A 19,971-nucleotide genomic window follows, 5' to 3' on the forward strand; every position below is an offset into this window, starting at 1 on the left:
AAATCGAACCGAACCGGTCTGATTCGGTTCGATTCAATTCGGTTTTATTGGTTTCGATTTTTAATAATTTTTTTTATTTTTTACACTTTATTTTTAATATTTTAAATTTTAATTAAAATATTTTAATCTTAATATGATTTAATTTCTCTATATTATTGAAAAAATATATTATTATCACTAATCGGTTTGATTCGATTTTTTCAATTTTTTCTGATTAAAATCGAATCGAATCGAAATAATCGAAATTTTTAAAATTAAAAATCGAACCGAACTGAAATATATAAAAAACCGAATCAAATTTTTAAATCGATTCGATTCGATTAATTTTTTCAATTTAAACCGAATATTGATCCCCTAAGTTAAAAGACCATCGCATGCAATAAATTGATGATTTAGCACTGAAGTCTTACGTTGGTAAATAAAATGAAAGAAAAAGAGAAAGAGGTTTTTTTGTTTTTTTTTTTTTTTTTTTTTTACTTTTTAAAAAATAAAAATCAAACCAAAACGACACCATTTCGATGGAGAGGTGAATCTACTTGAAAAAGCTGCATAATATGAACCTTATCCTTTGGTGCTCCATTCGTGCGGATTTAAAAGTAATCTCCTCCCCCACCTTCCAAAATTATTGGACCCACCAAAAATTTTTAATTAATTATTATAATATTTTGTTTAATTATCCATATGATGAATCTTAAATTAAATAATATTAACTAATTAATCTAACATGACTGAGTCGATTGCAACTAATTGATTTTAACAGCTGCCCATGATGTATCTGCTCATTTATCACTGATTACGAAGCATTACCTGGCTCAGACCCTGCATTTCTGTACGTGCATGCAATGCGGATTACCACATGGCTCCATTAAGTTTTATTTGATTCATATTTTGAAATTATATATGAATTTAATAATCATTATATTAAATATTTATATTTAAATTCTTAAATTTAATTTTATACGAACGCTATTTTAACAGCGAATGTATATATACATATATATTAAAATTATCGTAAAAAGAAATTCAATTTTTTATTATATATAATAATATATTTTAATAAATAATTTATTTTATATTTAATAAAATAGCATTTTTCTTTCATATGTATATATGAATATATATTGTCCTTTGCTTTAGAAACTCAATTTATAGTTTTAGGGTAGTATTAGTGATTAGGACAGTGTCAATGATTAGTTGGAGGCCTTCTAGAGATCCGGAGGCTTGTCCTTACTTGCAATTAGGTTTGACCATGAAGATTTAAGGTATTGATTCTTAGAAAATTAAATTTGTTTTGAAGATTATGCAAATCTTGGTTAGTTATTGATCTAATTAAACATTATCATTAATTTATTTTATAAATAATTAATTTTTAATCCTTCTAATTCCAATAAAATACGATAGTTTTCCACCTAAATCGGAGTCTAATTAATTAATTTTAGTGTTCTTGGGATCTCATGATATAGAGAAATTAAAAGAAGAATCAGCTTAGTTTATGTATGTGGTTCAACAGTAAGAGTTAATTTGATATTCTCTGCAAGATTTATGATTTGACTTAGGATTAAAGAGATTAAGTCTTGTTGGATTTGTTAATTAGAATTTAATTACCTAAGGTAGCCTAGGGCAAGCAAGTCGGTGAAGTGATGAAGGGTGTTTCTGCAAATTTAAGTTGCTTGAGAGGGGAAATTATTTAATTATAATAACTATTTTTGTCATGTGAAATATTTATCTTCTTTGGAATTTGATGGTTAGGACTTAGGATTGTGTTTTTCATTTTCGTTGGCTCAACGTTTAAGGTTAAGACTAAACAATCATACCCTTCTATATTGATATTCATATCGTTATATAATTTTTATTTATTTTTTTATTTTACTATTTTAAGACAGAATTAAGCTCTCGAATAATGTGATTTGCTAGTATTCGGCTCTATTTCGTCTCATACGAGTAATTTTTTCGTCGCAGTCAACCATTTCCGATGGTTCTGATACCAATTAAAATCGTTAATTCGAGTTATTTAATAATATTAAACTAAAATTTATATATTGTATAGAAATTCAAAAAATTAAAATTTTAATAATATTTTTATTAATTATACATATAATACTATTGATTAAATACACGAGTTTAATTCGGTGGCAAATACATTAATATTAAATCTTGAGAGATTTCAAATTTAATTTTTGATTTTTTTATTTTTTATAAAATAAATATTTACATTAAATATTTTTTATATAAAAAATAAGAATCGAATACCATATTTTTAAAAATTCACTCAGTAGGTTATATTATATATTTATTTAATTTTTATTGATTTATTATCTATATAGACAATCTTACATGCTATAGTACAAATCTCTCATGCAAATGTCACAAAGATCAATTTCTTTTTCAACCAAATAAGAAAATGAAAATATTTTTTAAGAATTTTTCATTTCTATTTTTATAATCAAGAACCAGACCAAACATGAGTTTCAATGTCTTTTTTTTTTTTTCCTTTCGAAATTTTATCTATTTTTTGTTTAAATATATAATTAATTTGTTTCATCCGAAGATCATGCTTTTTTTTTTTTCTGCAATTTGCATAGTTCTCCCCATTTTATGGGAAAAAACAAGAACAAGTTGCATATTTCATATCCTTAATTGGGTAGTTTCAAAAGCATATACCTTGTTGAAATGCACGTAACTCGCCTATTGCCTTGACTTGGAAAAAAAAATGCCAATTTCACACATGGCCGTCCGGCAATAAAATAATGTTTTTATCGTTTTTAGATTTACTAGATATGTAAATTCAATTTGAATATGTGTGTAAAATAATTGGTAGTCTAATTTCATCTGTAAACGATGACTCAGCCACAATAAATTAAGATAAACTTTAAAAAATAAAAGAAAGTATTAGGACAGAAGTGAATAAATAAGTATTTTAAAAAAAATAAAAAAAAAACTCTTAGTGGTAAGAAAATTAATGATGCCAGATTGTCAGTGATCTATTTGAAACCATAAACGAGGAATGATGGGTAGATCTTACCTTGAATTAAGTCCTGGAAGCTAATTAAGGTGACGAAAGATGATTGGCCTATGAAAATAAATAAATATATGAAGCTTATCTCAGCACCCAAAAGCAATAAATTAAATTAAATGCAATAAAAATTATGAAATACAAGGCATTGAAGCTTCAAATCATGAGCTCAAAAATGTTTAATTGGGACTAAAAGACAAAAATGCAATAATTTTAGGGTTGGCAAACTTAGACAGAGAAATTTAATCATTGTTTTCTAATTCTTGTGGATTCGAAATCTCAAGCAATATCAAGTTGAGTTATTGTTTAAGGTCAAGAATCCATGATTCCACCTCACGTCAACAACTAATGAGAGGTAAGAGAGCCAGCCTGCATTTGAATAGTTGCAGAAGATGAAGACAAATTTTCACACGTGGGTACGAGAGCAATTCATGGATCCACACTACTATAAGAAGCTAGCCCATATCATCTTCTTTTAGGACAATTGAAGTTGTAATAACAGGTAAGCTTCCTATTCTAACATGGAAGCCATGGAAGTTTTATTACATGCATCTTCTCTCTGCTTATGTTTTTCAATGTCTTTATAACAATTCATAGACAGATTTACAGTTCAGTCATAGATTATTGATTATAAAGATTTCTTTACAGTTCTTGAACCCTTGAAAATACAAGCTGCCGTAATGGATATAGCTCCGGCGAGATGGTTTACCGAGCAGGTATGTTTATGGGATATGGATATTTCTCTGATCTGGAATTCAAGTTCTATTGTTAATCACTTTCAAATTCTTACAAAGATTATGTATGTACAGGATTTGGAGGATTACAACTTGATCCATGAATATCACATGAACTATCTTGATGAGTTGACCAATCAAAACATGGCGGCTGCACTCGGAGAAAACCTCCGGCAATCTTTCTCTTCTGAAAGCTACTCCTCCTACCCTCCTTTTAAAGCTAAGGACACCGCCACAGCCACAGCTAATACTACAACTTTAAGCAGTTCCTCCATTGAAAACTCTCAAACCAGCTCTGAGAGACCCAGTAAACTTCATGAGACCAATAGCTGGAACTCGAGCATGATCACCACCGACCACCAATCTCCAAGGCCTTCTACTACCCCTCAGATTCTTTCTTTTGAGTCTTCATCAGTTTCAGCACCTGCGAATTCACAGCAGTTTTTCATGACTCTGGATTCTACTACTGTGAAGCCCAAGGATGAGGCTGCATCTCCAAGAAATATGCACTTCCAGCCTTTGATTTCAAAGGTCGCCCCTTTCGGGAACCAGAATCATGAAATTAAGACCCGCCAAGGAACTACGAATAAGAGGCCTTACTCGATGACCAGAACTCCTGCACATGCTCAAGATCACATCCTTGCAGAGAGAAAGCGGAGAGAAAAGCTTAGCCAGAGGTTCATAGCTCTTTCAGCCATTGTTCCAGGCCTGAAGAAGGTATTACTCTAAATATTCTTTCTTTCTACTTTCATGGAATCCACTGTCATGGAATCATTTTTAAGTTTTTGTTTTGCTCATATACTATAGATGGACAAAGCTTCTGTTCTTGGAGATGCTATCAAGCATGTGAAACAACTTCAAGAACGAGTGAAAGTACTCGAGGAACAAACCAAGAAGAGAACTGTGGAATCAGTCGTTCTGGTGAAGAAGTCTCAGGTCTCTGCTGATGATGACTCTTCTTCATGTGATGAAAATTCCGATGGAGGCTCCGACTCAGCACTTCCAGAGATTGAAGCGAGAGTTTCGGATAAGGATGTATTGATTCGAATCCATTGCGGTAAACAGCAGGGAGTTGTTCCAAAAATATTAAATGAAGTAGAGAATCTCAACTTATCTATCATCAACAGCAGTATCTTGCCTTTTGGAAATTCCACCCTTGATATTACCATTATCGCTCAGGTAATTTGAGTTAAATCTTGAATATCGAACATTTTCGAATTTAATCATGATTTAGTTGAATACCCATCTAATCAATCTCCATAACTATGCAGATGGAAGCTGAAACCTCCATGGCAGTGAAGGATCTCGTGAAAAACCTAAGAGTGGCTTTTTTGAAGTTCATGTAGACCAAGTTATTGCTCGTCTGTACATCAATAATCAAGACTATTTTGCTAAAGCGAGAGCTTTAGTTATCGTTTTCTCTTCTTTTGACCCTTCTAAGAGAGACATCAGCCTGGAAATCTCCCCTCCTCGTCCTCCTCCTCCTCCTCTTGCCGTGAGGGTTCATGTCCTGCACATTTTTTTCTCTCTCTCTATTTTTGCGTGGTTGACTTATTGGCCATGTTCATCACCCAGAATCTGTAGAAAGAATCACCAGACATCCAAAAAAAAAATCAGGGTTTTCGAAGGGCTGATGTCTGTATTCCCTCTCTTTTGCACCTCATGCTTAATTACTGATCTTGAAAATTGAAGGGCACTTTCTTTGAGAAACTTGAAGATCATTTTCTTGTTTTTTTTTTTTAAGTGTCTCTGTGTTTCGTGATCTGCAATGTGACCTTTTTTTTAGCTGGATTTTTATTTTCTTTTTTCCAACTTTTCCATTGTAATTAACCAGTGAGATTGAATTCCATTATGTAATAAAATAAATTTCTGAGATTATCCTTTGCCATTAATGAATTCTTTATTATTCTGCGCAGTATGCTTAGTACATATTTTATTTTGATGTACATAGCTGGCTAGTTAGCTTCATACAGATATTATCCATCAAGAGCATGATCGATACACGTGTGTTATCCACATTTATAGATTTGTGTTATATATTAGGTTAGAGATATGTTCAATTAATACTATTGTTTTAGTTGATCGCTTAGCTTAGATTTATGAACTACATGTGCTCAATACTATTTTCTATACGCATACAACCTGGAGGATTATCATTACATCACTGCATTACTTCCGGAGTTATTTCTTATCCTGCATCTCCTCCAGTAATACAGAAATTTTTATTCACACCAGAATGATTATAGATTTAATAAATAAATTATAATTATAATAAATTTCACATTTAATCACTTTTTATTAGTCGAGTTTATGTACACTAATTACATATGTATATCTGTTTTATTTTTTAAAAAAATGTTTTTCAAATTTATTTATGGTGTTGTATTTATTAATAGTTTAAATCGATACAAAAATTTATCGGTTAATAAATAGAATATCTTCTTTTCAATATTGTGAATAAACTTATCTATTGTCTTAATTTTAAAAGAATTTTTACTATCACTGCACTTTTTAATTTTAGAAGGGATTTTTACATGCAATATATATATGATTAAAAAATAAATAATAAATTAATTAAAATTATGATAAGTTTCACAATTAGTCAAATTTTATTAGCCAGTCAAGACATTTTTGAAAGGGAAGAGGAGTTTAGATGTTTGAATTAATTTTAGTTTCTCAATTCCAATGCTGAAACGTACAATCTTACAAAACCATATATAAGAAATTACAAATAATAGACTAACCTCAAACTAATTAATTAAGACTATTTTAGAATTTAAATTAACAAAAGATACGGATTCAATCACATTGCAGATTTCTAATTACTAAATATAAAATTATTCCCAAAATTTTCGTAGGTCTCCGTATACTCCAAACCCACGTTAAGCAGACTTTTTATCATCAATATCCCCCCACAAACTGAGCCGCGGTTGTAGGCATAGTTTAGTTTGAAAATATGGAAGGACTGCCTTAGTTACAAACTTTGTAAAGATCTCTGCAACTTGGCTGTCAAATCATACATATTTAATAACCAGAAATCCCAGTGCTACGTGCTCTTGTACATAATGATAATCCAATTCAATGTGTTTACTGCGAGTATGAAAAACAAGATTACTAGTCGTGTATAAAGCACTAACATTATCACAAAATAAAATAGGTGTTGAAAGCAAGAAATCTAAAGATATCAAAGAATGTATTGTAACCAAGTAAGTTCAGCAGCCGTATAAGCCATTACACGATATTCTGCTTCAGTGCTAGATCTTGAAATTGTGTGTTATTTTTTTGCATACTAGAAAATAATATTAGTACCAAGAAAAATATAATAACCAGTAGTTGACCGTTGGGTAGATGGACAGCCTACCCAATCGACATCTGAAAAAGCAGATAATTCAAGAGATATTTTTGAAGTCAAATGTGAACCATGACTAATTTTGCCTTTGACATAATGAAGAATCTGGCGGACCAATTTGAGATGCGCAGCAGTTGGCGCATGTATAAATTAAGAAATATAGTTTACACTAAATGAAAGATCTAAGCACATTAGTGTGAGATATTGTAGTGCTCCTACAATTCCACGATAGAAAGTTGGATCATTAAGTAAAACTGAATCAGATACAACTTTGGTCTTCACATCTAAAGGCGTTGGCATCGATTGATAATGCACCATATTCGAGCACTCAAGAATGGAAAAAGCATGATGTGATTGAGACAAATCTAACCCTTCATCAGAAGGTGTTATTTCAATTCCAAGGAAGTGATGAATAGGTCCTAGGTCCTTCATGGCAAACTCTGCACTCAAAGTCTAAACAAAAGTTTGAATAAGTGGTAACGACGAACTTGTGAGCAACATGTCATCTACATAAACCAACAACACAAGCATACTGTAACGATCCGGAAACCGATACCCCTCTGTAACGGCCCGAACCGCTACCGGCGCTAGGATCCAGATCTGCTTAAGGCCGCCGGGACCCGTAGCAAGCCTAACATATATCCTATCACATGGTCAAATCCCATACATGATCAAAACTTTAACATAAAAACTGCAACATAAGATGTATAGACCAAGCTTGACCTGTATGCGACATAACTGGAAACATAAAGAACCCCCTACTAGAGCCCTCATCAAAACTCTAGCTGGGTCAACATAACATACATCAAGCTGGGATCACATCCAAAGAACTAGAACCTTACCTGTGCATGCATCAAACCACAAACATAAGACCTCCACTAGAGTCCTCATCAAACACTCTAGCGTGGTAAACAACACATGCCACAAGTTTAGTTCAAACACAACTCAACGTTAAAACATTTCATACATCATGTACTAAACAGGGACTAACCAAGTCTTAGGGCCAAGCACAGTACTAATCCATTACTCTACTATACTTGCATTACATTACATTTCATTATCTTACAATACATTATATCAATTTACAATACATGTCCACACTAAAGCACTAATCTATTACATAAGCAAAACCTTAACTCTTGAGACTTTCCAATCTTCCTCAAACCTGCAACACTGGGGTTAGGGGAGAGGGGTGAGCTAAAAAGCCCAGTGAGTAGAAACAGAAAAACAGTTCATTAATTATATGCTTTCATGAAATGCGTCACAGCACAAACATTTCACATAACGGATGGACATGACTTCCAAAACTCCCTCCGTCTGTAACATATCATGGTGCCCGGCCCTTCGGGCTCCTTAGGACTTCATTATGCCCGGCCCTTCGGGCTCCTCAGGACTTCATTATGCCCGGCCCTCGGTGGGGCTCCTCAGGACTTCATTAACATATCATAAATAGGGCTATTGGGGTCGCCTTGGTCCATCCACATCAACAGTAAATAATGCAATGCGTCATATTCGTGTAACTAGTGCAATCAACCTATTACATATAAACATGATGCATGAACATGCTTTAGGCATTTGAATTTCGTAAAGTAAAAGATTAAGTTTAGTTCTACTCACCTCTGGCAGACGCTGGATTGACTCTGCAACAGCTAACACTGATGGCCTCCTCGGTCCCTCGGGTCCAATCCTACACAGGTGGACTCGAATGAGGTGCCAAACACACTCTAAACAACTCATAAACAACTACCCAAAAATCCCTCTAAATATCACTTAAACATGCATAGAAAATAACCATGAAAAGGGCTGGACAGGACACTTTCGGTGGCACCTTCGGTGGCCGAATGTCCCTTCCAGAGCCGAAAGCTATGCAGGTTCGGCGGCAGGTTCGGCGGCCGAAGCCTCACTCCAGATCCGAAAGTCAAGCACCTTCGGCAGCCGAACATCACCTTCGGCGGCCGAAAGTCTGCTCCAGATCCGAAACACAACTTTCGGGGGAAAGGTTAGGCGGCCAAACCATGCATCCACAGGCAGATTCGGCGGCCGAAACTACCTTCGGCGGCCGAACCTGAGTTCATCCAAAACTCAGCCTCTTATGCATACAAGCCTCCCAAGCCTTCCAAACACCCCAAACAAGCACCCAACCTTTTAAAAATATGCATAAACCCTTAACCATGCACAAAGGAGCTTAAACAAGCTTAAACTCCAACAAAGAACATCATAAAGCATACATAAATAGCTTATGACCCACATAAGCCAAAACCATCAAAATTACTCAAAACCTCACTTGCTCTCTCCCAATCATGCATACACTCTCCCACATGCATAAAGGAGCATAAACTGACATAAATTCCTCAACACAAACATCACATAACATACATTGGGCATAAAACCCACATAAACCTAAACATGCATATCTACCCATACTCAACCATTAAAACTCCATTAAACTTACTTAAAACTTCATTAAAACACAAGGAAAGCAAGGATCTACACTTACCTCTTGAAGATCGAGGGGTGGTGCGATCCCTAACTCGGAGGTGTGGAGGATCCAAGCTCCAAAAGCCTCCAAGCACCCAAAACTCCTATTTAGCTTCAAAACTTCAAAACAAGGGTAGAACTCATGAAAACTTAAGGGATGGGTAGAGAAAGCATGAAAACGACCAAAGGAGTGTATAAACTCACTTGAGCTCGAGAATGGAGAGAAAACTCGCCCATTTCCGATCTGAGGGCTCTTTATAGGTGACCTGGTCAACGACCTTCGGCAGCCTAACGTGCCCTCTAAACTCATGCATGTTCGGCCGAAAGTGAAGTTCGGCCGCCGAACATGGGAAGGTTTCAGGAGTGCTTTTGGCCTCCGAAAGCTTTGTTTGAACGAACCAAGGTTCGGCCGCTGAACCTCAAGTTCGGCCGCCGAACATGCATGAGTTTAGAGGGCACGTTAGGCTGCCGAAGGTCGTTGACCAGGTCACCTATAAAGAGCCCTCAGATCGGAAATGGGCCTCCTTGGCCTTTTCTTTTCAAAACTCAATTCTTTTCCATTTAAAACCATAAAATCAGTAAAAACATTTTTAAAAACTCAATTTACCCCTCTAGAAGCCTCTGGCATCTACAGAATTCCCGATTCCAACGGAGATTCCGCCGGAAGGTAGGGATTTCGATGCCGGAATCTAGCTGGGTATTACACATACCCTCAGATGTAGGAGAAACAAACAACGATGGATCCGCTAAACTGCAAAAGAAACCAACACTAAGCAGAAAGTTGCTTAACCTATCAAACTAAGCATGCAGTACTTGTTTAAGTCCATATAGTGCACGTTGTAGTTTATATACATGTAACGAATTTTGTTTATCAAACATACCTGATGGTTGTTCCATATAAATGTCCTCTGTAATTATGTAAAAAAGCATTCTTCACATCAAACTGATGTATTAGCCAGCCTCTAACTAAAGCAACAGTTAATAACAATCTAATAGTGCCCGATTTAACAACTAGGGAAAAAGTTTTAATATAGTTAACACCGTCTAACTGATGAAAACCTTTTGCTACTAGTCTAGCCTTCAATCTTTCTAAATTTCCATCTGGTTTTAACTTAGACTTAAAGACCCATTTTGAACCTATAACATGCATATTAGACGTTCTAGGGACTAATTTCCAAGTTCTATTTTTGTGTAATGCATCTAACTCATCCTGCATAGCAGTTTTCCACCCTGGATGTGACAAATCAGTTTTTACAGTCTTAGGCTTACTAAGTATAGTTGATGATATGAACACTAGAAGACCATATTTAGGATTATATTTAAAAATATTTGCTTTTGATCGAGTAACCATTGGATAACCTGTAACTGTTGAAGTGGAACCATCAACTCTCAAATCACTTCCATTCTTAGACAATATCCTACTGTTGAGAATCTAAATTTTTCAAAATAAAAAACTTTGTGCTGAATTTACAAAATCCTGCTGATATTGTTGTTGTCTTGAACACTCTAATTTTTGCAAATTTACTGTAGAAATAGCAAAATTCTGCTATTGCTGTTGCTTTGGAGGCTGTTATGTCGCATCGCCAACAAAAATCTGCTACTGTCTCGGTGCTTCTGCTGGTGGCTCTAAAATTCTACTATTGGCTGTACAATTTTCCTGTATATTCTGCTGCATATTTTTTGCAAAATTCTGCTGCATATTTTTGTGTAGATTCTGCTGCATACTTTTTGTAAAATTCTACTGCACATTTTTTGCAGAAACAAAAACATGCTGCTGCTGCTGACCTTCTGCTGCAGAGTCTGCTCTAAGTTGAGAGACGGGTTGTTGACTTAGTTGCGACATTACTGCTGGCACTTGGTCAGAAGAACAAGCATTCAAGTGAGATTGTAACAAAACTTATGAAGACTGACAATCATCCAATTAGCAGAACATCATCACCTGAAACATTCAAACTATTAATTGATGGCAACCATGAATTGAAAATATGATCAACATGACTATTTTTTAACATAGAAGATGATTTTCGAAAAACGAAAACTCCTTTCATCAAATACGACATGACGTAAAACAAAAATATTTTCTTGTGCTCGGATGATAATACTTATATCCTTTGTGTCTCACACTGTAGCTAACAAAAATACACATGACTGTTTTTTATTCAAATTTATTCGCTTTTGTATCCCACGTATATGGAAAGCACTTAGAACCAAAGACTCTTAAAGAAGCATAATCAATTGTTTTCCATAAAGCTTAAAAAATGGTGTATCAAAACTAATAGCAAATGATGGCAATCTATTCATCAAATATACAGTAGTACTAAAAGCCTCAATCCATAAATATAAAGGTGTAGAACTATGAAACATCATTGTCATACCAAGTTTTCATATAATATGATGGCGTCTTTCTACTATACCTGTTTGTTCCGGTGTATAAAGACAAGAAATCTGGTGTACTATACCTATTTGTTGAAAATTAGTTGCTAAACGAGAATTAACAAATTCTCCTCCTTCATCAGAATGAAAAATTTTAATGTTTTTATTAAATTGACGCTGCACATATTTCTCAAAAGCCACAAACACATCAAAAAAATCTAACTTATGCTTTAAAGGAACAATCCACGTAAATTTAGAGAAGTCATCAACAAAACAAGCATAAAATTTAAATATGCCAATTGACAATAATGGAGCAGAACTCCATAAATTACAACGTACTTTTTTGAAAATACCTAAACTAGAACAAGCAGAAGAAAAAGGTAGCTTACTAAGCTTTCCTAATTGACAACTATCACAAAAAACACTCTGATTTTGAAGTTCCAGAAACACAAATTAATTTTTTATTTTTTAACATCTCAACGGTAGAAAACATAGGATGTCCAAGACGTTGATGCTTCACTTGGACATGACTGAAAACGATTAGAGAAATTGACTTCAGGCTTATCAGATAGGACATATAAATTATGTTTCCATTTCTCTGTTACCAATGAATGTCCTATTTTTCACTCCTTTACAGGAAAATCAACATTAGTAAACTCACAATTAACTGAAAATTAAGATGTTAGTTGACTAATAAAAGGCAAATTTCTCTTTAAATCAGGCACTAGAAGTACATCATCTAAGTGTAATATATTTTCTTGATTAATAGTTGTTTTACCTACACCTATAATTGGAAGTGCAGTTCCATCACCAATCATAATTGAATCTGTTCCATTATATCCTTTTAAACTACCAAGTAAAGAACGCTTACTTGTCATATGATTAGAAGCTCCTGTATCAGCCGTCCATTCCGTATCTACAACTGAGTTGTCCAAGGTTAAAGCAGCAAGTGCATGTGGAATATCATTATTATGATTTCTTTGCTTTGGTATCCACCAGCAAATCTTTGCTATATGACTTGGTTTACCACAATATTGACAAGTCTTATTCTTGTACAACTCGCGCTCCTCCGCTGTCACACCCACTCTCTAATCTGTAGAGACGGATATGACCAGGAAAATTGACAGAGTTTTCCCTAATATTTATACATATGAACACATATAACCTGCTATAATTTCAAATTATAAAACATATAGGAGAGGATTGATAGCTGGACTAGTCAATCCATAATATATTTACAATAAACAAAATACATTCTTCACTGGCTGTACAATCTATACATGATCTATCAAAATTACAAAAAAAATATGACAAAAGACCTAGGAGTGGTCCGACCTCCTCTAGACTCCGAGTGGACGATGCGGAAGGAAGGTCAAACTAGGGGATGAGAACTGCTGAGCGGATCACCAAAAAGGAATTGAAATATTGAAAGTATAAGGGTGAGTACAACATACTCAGTGAGCGGATAAATAAATAACAAAGGGGAAAAGATAAGGTTTAGGTACTTAATAGTACCATATATTTAGCTAAAATAAGTCAGCTGAATAAATACAATTTAATTCAATCAATATAAAATAACTGTGAAAAATAGAATCCGCATACACTCATAATATGTTCCCTGCAGATAATGCTGGCATCTCAGGTGTAATAAAATAATGACAGCCTGAGAGCAATGCTGGCATCTTAGGCTCTGTAATAACAAATTTGGCCCAAGAGCTAATAAAATACTGGTCATACACATGTGCAGAGCTACCCCCAAAGGGTGACCACCTGACATACGCCCCAAAGGCTGTCTGTATATCAAGCGCTGTCCCAAAGACAGTATAAATATATATCATGCTGAAAATAAATCACCTGTCATCAAGGTGTTATTTGTTCGGTGCATATACAGAGTGTAATCGGCTATTTATTCAGCTGTGCTTTAAATTCAATTTTCATTTATTCAAGAGATATAAATTAACTTTATCCTTTCCCATTTTAAATAAACAAAGTAACATATACACATATAAATATATTTAGGAAAAATAGCAATGTTAATTATTTATCCACTCACCAGTACTAGGAGCAAAATAACCTAGGTCGCAGGAGAACCCCTATTGTCTATCCTGGAAACTGGATCCTCTCCTAAAATTAAAACGAAAAATAATATATTAAATAATAAATAAACATTATGGATAAAAATATAAAACGTAAAATATGAAATTTTAAATATATTTTTATATATATTTTTAAGAAAATTTCGGCAGTATTTTGGCATAGCTAGACCTCCCAAAATTACACAAACTCAACAAAAGTACTCAATAAACTATAAATATTATTTAGATCAACCTATGAAAATCATTAATCCAAAAAGAAATATAAAACCCCATTGATTGGATCTAACTAAAACATAACCCATTTTTATCCTCAAATCACAAAAATCACTATTAAAAGGTAGAGAAAATAAATTATATCGTAAAAATTTGAATAAAAGGAATAAAACTCACCTACCCAATTTTGGAGCCTCTGGAAGAAATTATTGAATTTCTGAGCAAAATAAAGGTTTAAAATAGAATCTAGCTGAGGATTTCAGAAGTTTATGGGTTGATTGGGTTGAGAGGAAGGATATTTGGGTTAATAAAAGGAATTTTTTTTTTTAAACTAACAGAGCAAGCTCTGTTTCTGGAGGAGGGAGACGGATGGGTTTCGGGAATGTTTTGGGACATTCCCGAAACCAGAGCTTTAATGCTCTCTCTTTTTTTTTTTTTTTTTTTTTTTTTTAATGGCCTGGACCTGGGCCTTATAATTCTCTCATCCTAAAAGAATTTTCGTCCTCGAAATTTTACATACCTGGTGAAGGAAATAAATGTGGGAATTGAGTTCGCATATTCTCTTGTTTTTCCCAAGTAGCTTCTTTAGCAGAGTGGTTACTCCATCGAACTTTAACCAGGGGTATTATCTTGTTCCTTAGAACCTTCTCTTCTCTGGCAATGATCTCTACTGGCTCTTCTTTATATGTTAAATCTTCTCTCAACTCGATAGGCTGTTTCTGGAGGATGTGGGAAGGATCACTTCTGTATCTCCTTAACATAGATACATGAAAGACATCATGAATCTGAGATAGCTCTGGAGGTAGTGCTAAACGATAAGCAACTGGTCCAATTCTCTCTAAAATCTCATATGGTCCTATGAATCGCGGACTCAATTTTCCACGTTTGCCAAAATGTACCACCCCTTTCTAAGGAGAGATCTTCAGAAATACTTTATCGCCAACATTATATTCAATATCCCTTCTCTTCAGATCTGCATAACTCTTCTGTCTGTCTTGTGCTGCTTTTAATCTACTTCTGATCATCTGAATTTTATCTGTGGTGTGTTGCACTAATTCTGGACCTTCTAATTGTCTTTTCCCTACCTCATTCCAACACAATGGTGTTCTGCATCACCTCCCATACAAAGCTTCATATGGAGCCATGCCGATACTCGAATGATAACTATTATTATAAGAGAACTCCATTAAATGCACATACCTATCCCAACTTCCTTTAAACTCCATCACACAAGCTCTCAGCATATCCTCCAATGTCTGAATAGTTCTTTCTGATTGACCATCAGTTTGAGGGTGGAAGGAAGTGCTAAACTTCAACTTGGTGCCTAAAGCATTTTGCAAGCTAGGCCAAAAACGAGAAGTGAATCTTGGATCTCTATCTGAAACAATAAAGACTGGAGCACCATGGAGTCTTACAATTTCATTGACATAGATCTCTGCTAATTTGTCCAAGAAATAATCCATTCTAATAGGCAAAAAGTGTGCTGACTTGGTTAATCTATCAACTATTACCCATACTGCATTATGTCCATGCGAAGTACGAGGTAACCCAGAAACAAAATCCATAGTAATGTGTTCCCACTTCCATTCCAGAATAGGCAACGGTTGCAGCTTTCCTGTTGGATGTTGATGTTCTGCTTTAATCTGTTGGCAAACTAAGCATGTGGACACAAAGTCAGCTATTTCTTTCTTCATACTTGGCCACCAATAGTTTTCTCTAAGATCTCTGTACATTTTTGTACTACCTGGATGCATAGAGTAAGCAGAACAATGGTGTAATACCCGGCTAGACTCCGGTATCGGAATTCCTACCGTCCGGTGGAATCTCGGATGTCGGAAGCCTCTAGTAGGGTAGAAACATATTTTCTTAAAATGTTTTAATGTATTTCATGATTTTAAGTAAAAAGGAAATGAATTTTTGCATGAGAACAACCTTGGAGGAAAACTCAGGTTCGGCCGCCGAACCTCAAGTTCGGCCGCCGAACATGCATGCGCTTCGGGTGTGCCTTAGGCCCCCGAAAGCATAAGTGAGGGAAGTCCAGGTTCGGCCGCCGAACCTTATATTCGGCCGCCGAACATGGCATGCATGCGGAGGCACTTTCAGCTCCCGAACGTGGCCTGGCCAGCCACCTATAAAGGGGTCCCTTAGCCGAAATGGGCGAGCTTTTCTCCCTATTTTCGGCCAAGGTGAGCTCTCCGCCATCCCTCGCCGATTTTGAGTTCCTTCCTTCAAATCTTCCTCGATTTTCATTAGTTTTACTCTTGTTTTGAAGATTTTGAGCTTTTGAGCAAGTTTTGGAGCTTGGAGGTTCAAGGAACTCTCTCTCTCCCATTTTCTGAGCTAGGGTCGTTCTCCTCTCGATCTTCAAGAGGTAAGAGCCGATCTTGAGCTTATGGCATGTTTTAAGTAAGTTTTAAGTAGATCTATGGGGTAGAATGCATGTTTAGCTTATGGTTAGGTTTATGGGTTTTATATGTGTTTATGAGCAATGTGGATACTTGATGTGTTGTAGATGGGGTTTAAGGTAGTTTGATGCCCCTAGGACTTGCATGCTTGAGTATGTATGTTGTAGATTAGGAGAAATACATGTTTGGATGGTTTTGGGAGGCAATATGCATGAGGAACCAAGTTTCTGCCCTTTGGCAGAAACCAGGTTCGGCAGCCGAAGGACTTTCGGCCGCCGAACCTACCTGGGAGGCCAGCCTTTCGGCTGCCGAAGCCTGCCCCCGAAAGAGGACTTTCGTCTCTGGAGGGCAGTTTCGTCCGCCGAAAGTGCCGCCGAACATGCATGAGTTTCGTCTCTGTCTGAGAGTTTCGGCCGCCGAAGGTGCCGCCGAACCTGCCTGACTTTCGGCTCTGGAGGGACTTTCGGCCGCCGAACCTGCCGCCGAAAGTGCCCTTGTAATACCCGGCTAGATTCCGGCATCGAAATCTCTACCTTCCGGCGGAATCTCCGTTGGAATCTGGAATTTCGGAGATGCCAGAGGCTTCTAGAGGGGTAAAATGTGTTTTCTAAAAGGTTTTTACTGATTTCATGGTTTTAAATGAAAAAGAATTGAGTTTTGAAAAGAAAAGACCAAGGAGGCGTTTGCCAGGTTCGGCCGCCGAAAGTGAAGTTCGGCCGCCGAACATGGAAAGGCTTCGGGAGCGCCTTTGGCCTCCGAAAGTCTTGTTTGAACGAGCCAAGGTTCGGCCGCCGAAAGTCAAGTTCGGCCGCCGAACATGCATGAGTTTAGGGGGCACGTTAGGCTGCCGAAGGTCTCTGACCAGGCCACCTATAAAGAGCCCTCAGATCGGAAATGGGCGAGTTTTCTCCCCATTCTCGAGCTCAGGTGAGTTTTTATCCTCCCTTGGCCGTTTTCATGTTTTTCTTCATCTCTTTCATGTTTTCATGAGTTCCATGGTTGTTTTGAAGAGTTTTCAAGCTTGGATCAAGGTTTGGAGAGCTTGAAGACTTTAAGAGTTTGGGTTCTCCACACCTCAAGCTTTGGGTCGCACCAACCCTCGATCTTCAAGAGGTAAGTGTAGATCTTTGCTTTCCTAGTGTCTTTTGAAGTTTTATGAAGGTTTGAATGGTAGAGTATGGGTAGATATGCATGTTAGGATTTATGTGGGTTTTATGCCCAATGTATGTTATGTGATGCTCAGGTATGTTTATATGATGTTATGTTGAATGTTTAGGCTAGGTTATGCAGGAGGGAGAGTGTATGCATGATGGGGAGAGAGTATGTGAGGATTTGGGTTATTTTGATGGTTTTGGCCTATGTGGGTCATAAACTATCTAGGTATGTTTTGATGTTGTTTTTGGAGTTTAATCAAGCTATTAAGCTCCTTTGCGCGTGGTTAGGGGTTTATGCATGTTTTGGTTAGGTTGGGTGCTTGTTTTGGGGTGTTTGAAAGGTTTGGGAGGCTTGAATGCATGTGAAGCTGAGTTCTGCCCTTCTGGGAAGAACTCAGGTTCGGCCGCCGAAAGTGGCTTCGGCCGCCGAACCTGTCTTTGGATGCATGGTTTGGCCGCCTAACCTTGCCCCCGAAAGTTGAGTTTTGGCTTGAAAGCAGACTTTCTGCCGCCGAAGGGAGAATTCGGCCGCCGAAAGTGCCTGACTTTCGTCTCTGGAGTGGGACTTTCGGCCGCCGAAGGTGCCGCCGAAAGTGCCCGAGTTTCGTCTCTGGAGGAAGGGTTCGGCCGCCGAAGGTGCCGCCGAAAGTGCCCTGTCCAGCCTTTTCAAGGTTGTTTTCTATGCATGTTCATGTGATGTTCTAGGGGGGTTTTTGGGCAGTTGCTTATGAGTTGTTAGAGTGTGTTTGGCACCTCATTCGAGTCCACCTGTGTAGGATCGGACTCGAGGGATCGAGGAGGCCATCAGTTTTAGCAGTTGCAGAGTCAGTCCAGCGTCTGCCAGAGGTGAGTAGAACTAACTATGCATGTTTTAAATTAATGTTTAAAGGTAATGATTGTATGAGCATAATACACGCATCATGAATGCCATGTGATACTAGGTTGCTTTACATTAGAGACACGAATATGTTGCATTGCATTATTTATTGTCAGTGGGAATTGGACCAAGGTGACATCAATAGCCCACGATCTGTCATGGCAGTGAAAGTCCTGTGTGAGTTCCTTCGGGAATCGGGCGCCGACAGAGGGAGTTTTGAGGTCATGTCTAATCCGAGATGTGAAATGTTTGTGCTGTGACACATATCATGAAAGCATGAAATGAATGAATGAACTGTTTTATGATTTCTACTCACTGGGCTCTAGTAGCTCATCCCATTTCCCTTAACCCCAGTTTTGCAGGGCCAGAGCTAAGTTAAGCCAGAGTAAGTCAGAGTAAGCTATGGGGAAAGAAGAGTGAAGCATGGGTTACTGTGTTTTGATGTAATAATATAGCTTAGTGTATGTATAGGAAGAAGCATGTATATGGTAAGTAGCTGGATATAGAGAGATGTATGTCTGTATGCTTGTATACTTGAGTAGTATAGTAGTGGACATGATGTATATAAAGGATATGATACGATAATGTATGGAAAGTTAGAGGATGAGAAGTATAGTATGTCATGTGCTGTTTAGAGTTGTGCTTGACCCTAGAGTTGGTTGATCCCTTGGCTTACATGATCTTAAGAAAATGTTTTGATGTTAAAAAGGTTAAAGGTTTTAATGATGTGAAATGTTTTAATGTTATGAGATTTGAATGGCCCGTGAGGGAAGAAAGGGTTTCAATCCCTTGACCCAAAAGCGGACATGGTTTTGATAGCATGCTTGATGACCCATCTGGTATGAGGTTCTATGTTTTCATGCATAGGTCAAGCTGAGGTAAGGAAAGCAAGTTTAAAGGTTTTTCTGAGACACAAGCTTAATTTTTAAGAAAATTTTGATCGTGTATGGGATTATACCAGAGGTTTGGCATGTCTAGTGGCTTGCTACGGGTCCCGGCGGCCTTAAGCCGATCTGGATCCTAGCGCCGGTGGCGGTCCGGTGATGCGGGCTGTTACAGCCCTGTCCAGCCTTCCTTCACATGTTTTTGCATGGATGTTTTTAGGTGTTTTAGAGGGTTTTTGGGGGATGTTTTCAGAGTCATGTTATGGTATGTTGGTCCCTCATTTGAGTCCACCTGTGTAGGTTCGGACCCGAGGAACCGAGGACCTCAGCAGTGGGTCAGCTGCTTCAGTCAGTGTCAGAGCTAGCCAGAGGTGAGTAGAATAACTCTTTATGTT

General features: G+C 36.8%; 1 protein-coding gene and 1 pseudogene across 1 annotated transcript; one reads left to right on the forward strand and one right to left on the reverse strand.

The window, feature by feature from the left end:
* The first annotated feature begins 3,366 nt into the window (after positions 1-3,366).
* LOC110630412 (transcription factor bHLH18) lies at positions 3,367-5,671 on the forward strand. Its single transcript, XM_021777905.2, has 5 exons — positions 3,367-3,515; positions 3,662-3,729; positions 3,823-4,464; positions 4,555-4,926; positions 5,019-5,671. The coding sequence occupies exons 2-5, from the start codon at positions 3,694-3,696 to the stop codon at positions 5,091-5,093; spliced, it is 1,125 nt and encodes a 374-aa protein (XP_021633597.1). The 5' UTR covers positions 3,367-3,515; positions 3,662-3,693; the 3' UTR covers positions 5,094-5,671.
* A 6,899-nt stretch (positions 5,672-12,570) lies between these two features.
* LOC110629275 lies at positions 12,571-15,289 on the reverse strand (annotated as a pseudogene).
* Between the last annotated feature and the right edge of the window lie 4,682 nt (positions 15,290-19,971).

Source organism: Manihot esculenta, chromosome 13, assembly GCF_001659605.2.
Source record: "Manihot esculenta cultivar AM560-2 chromosome 13, M.esculenta_v8, whole genome shotgun sequence".
Taxonomy (NCBI): Eukaryota; Viridiplantae; Streptophyta; class Magnoliopsida; order Malpighiales; family Euphorbiaceae; genus Manihot; species Manihot esculenta.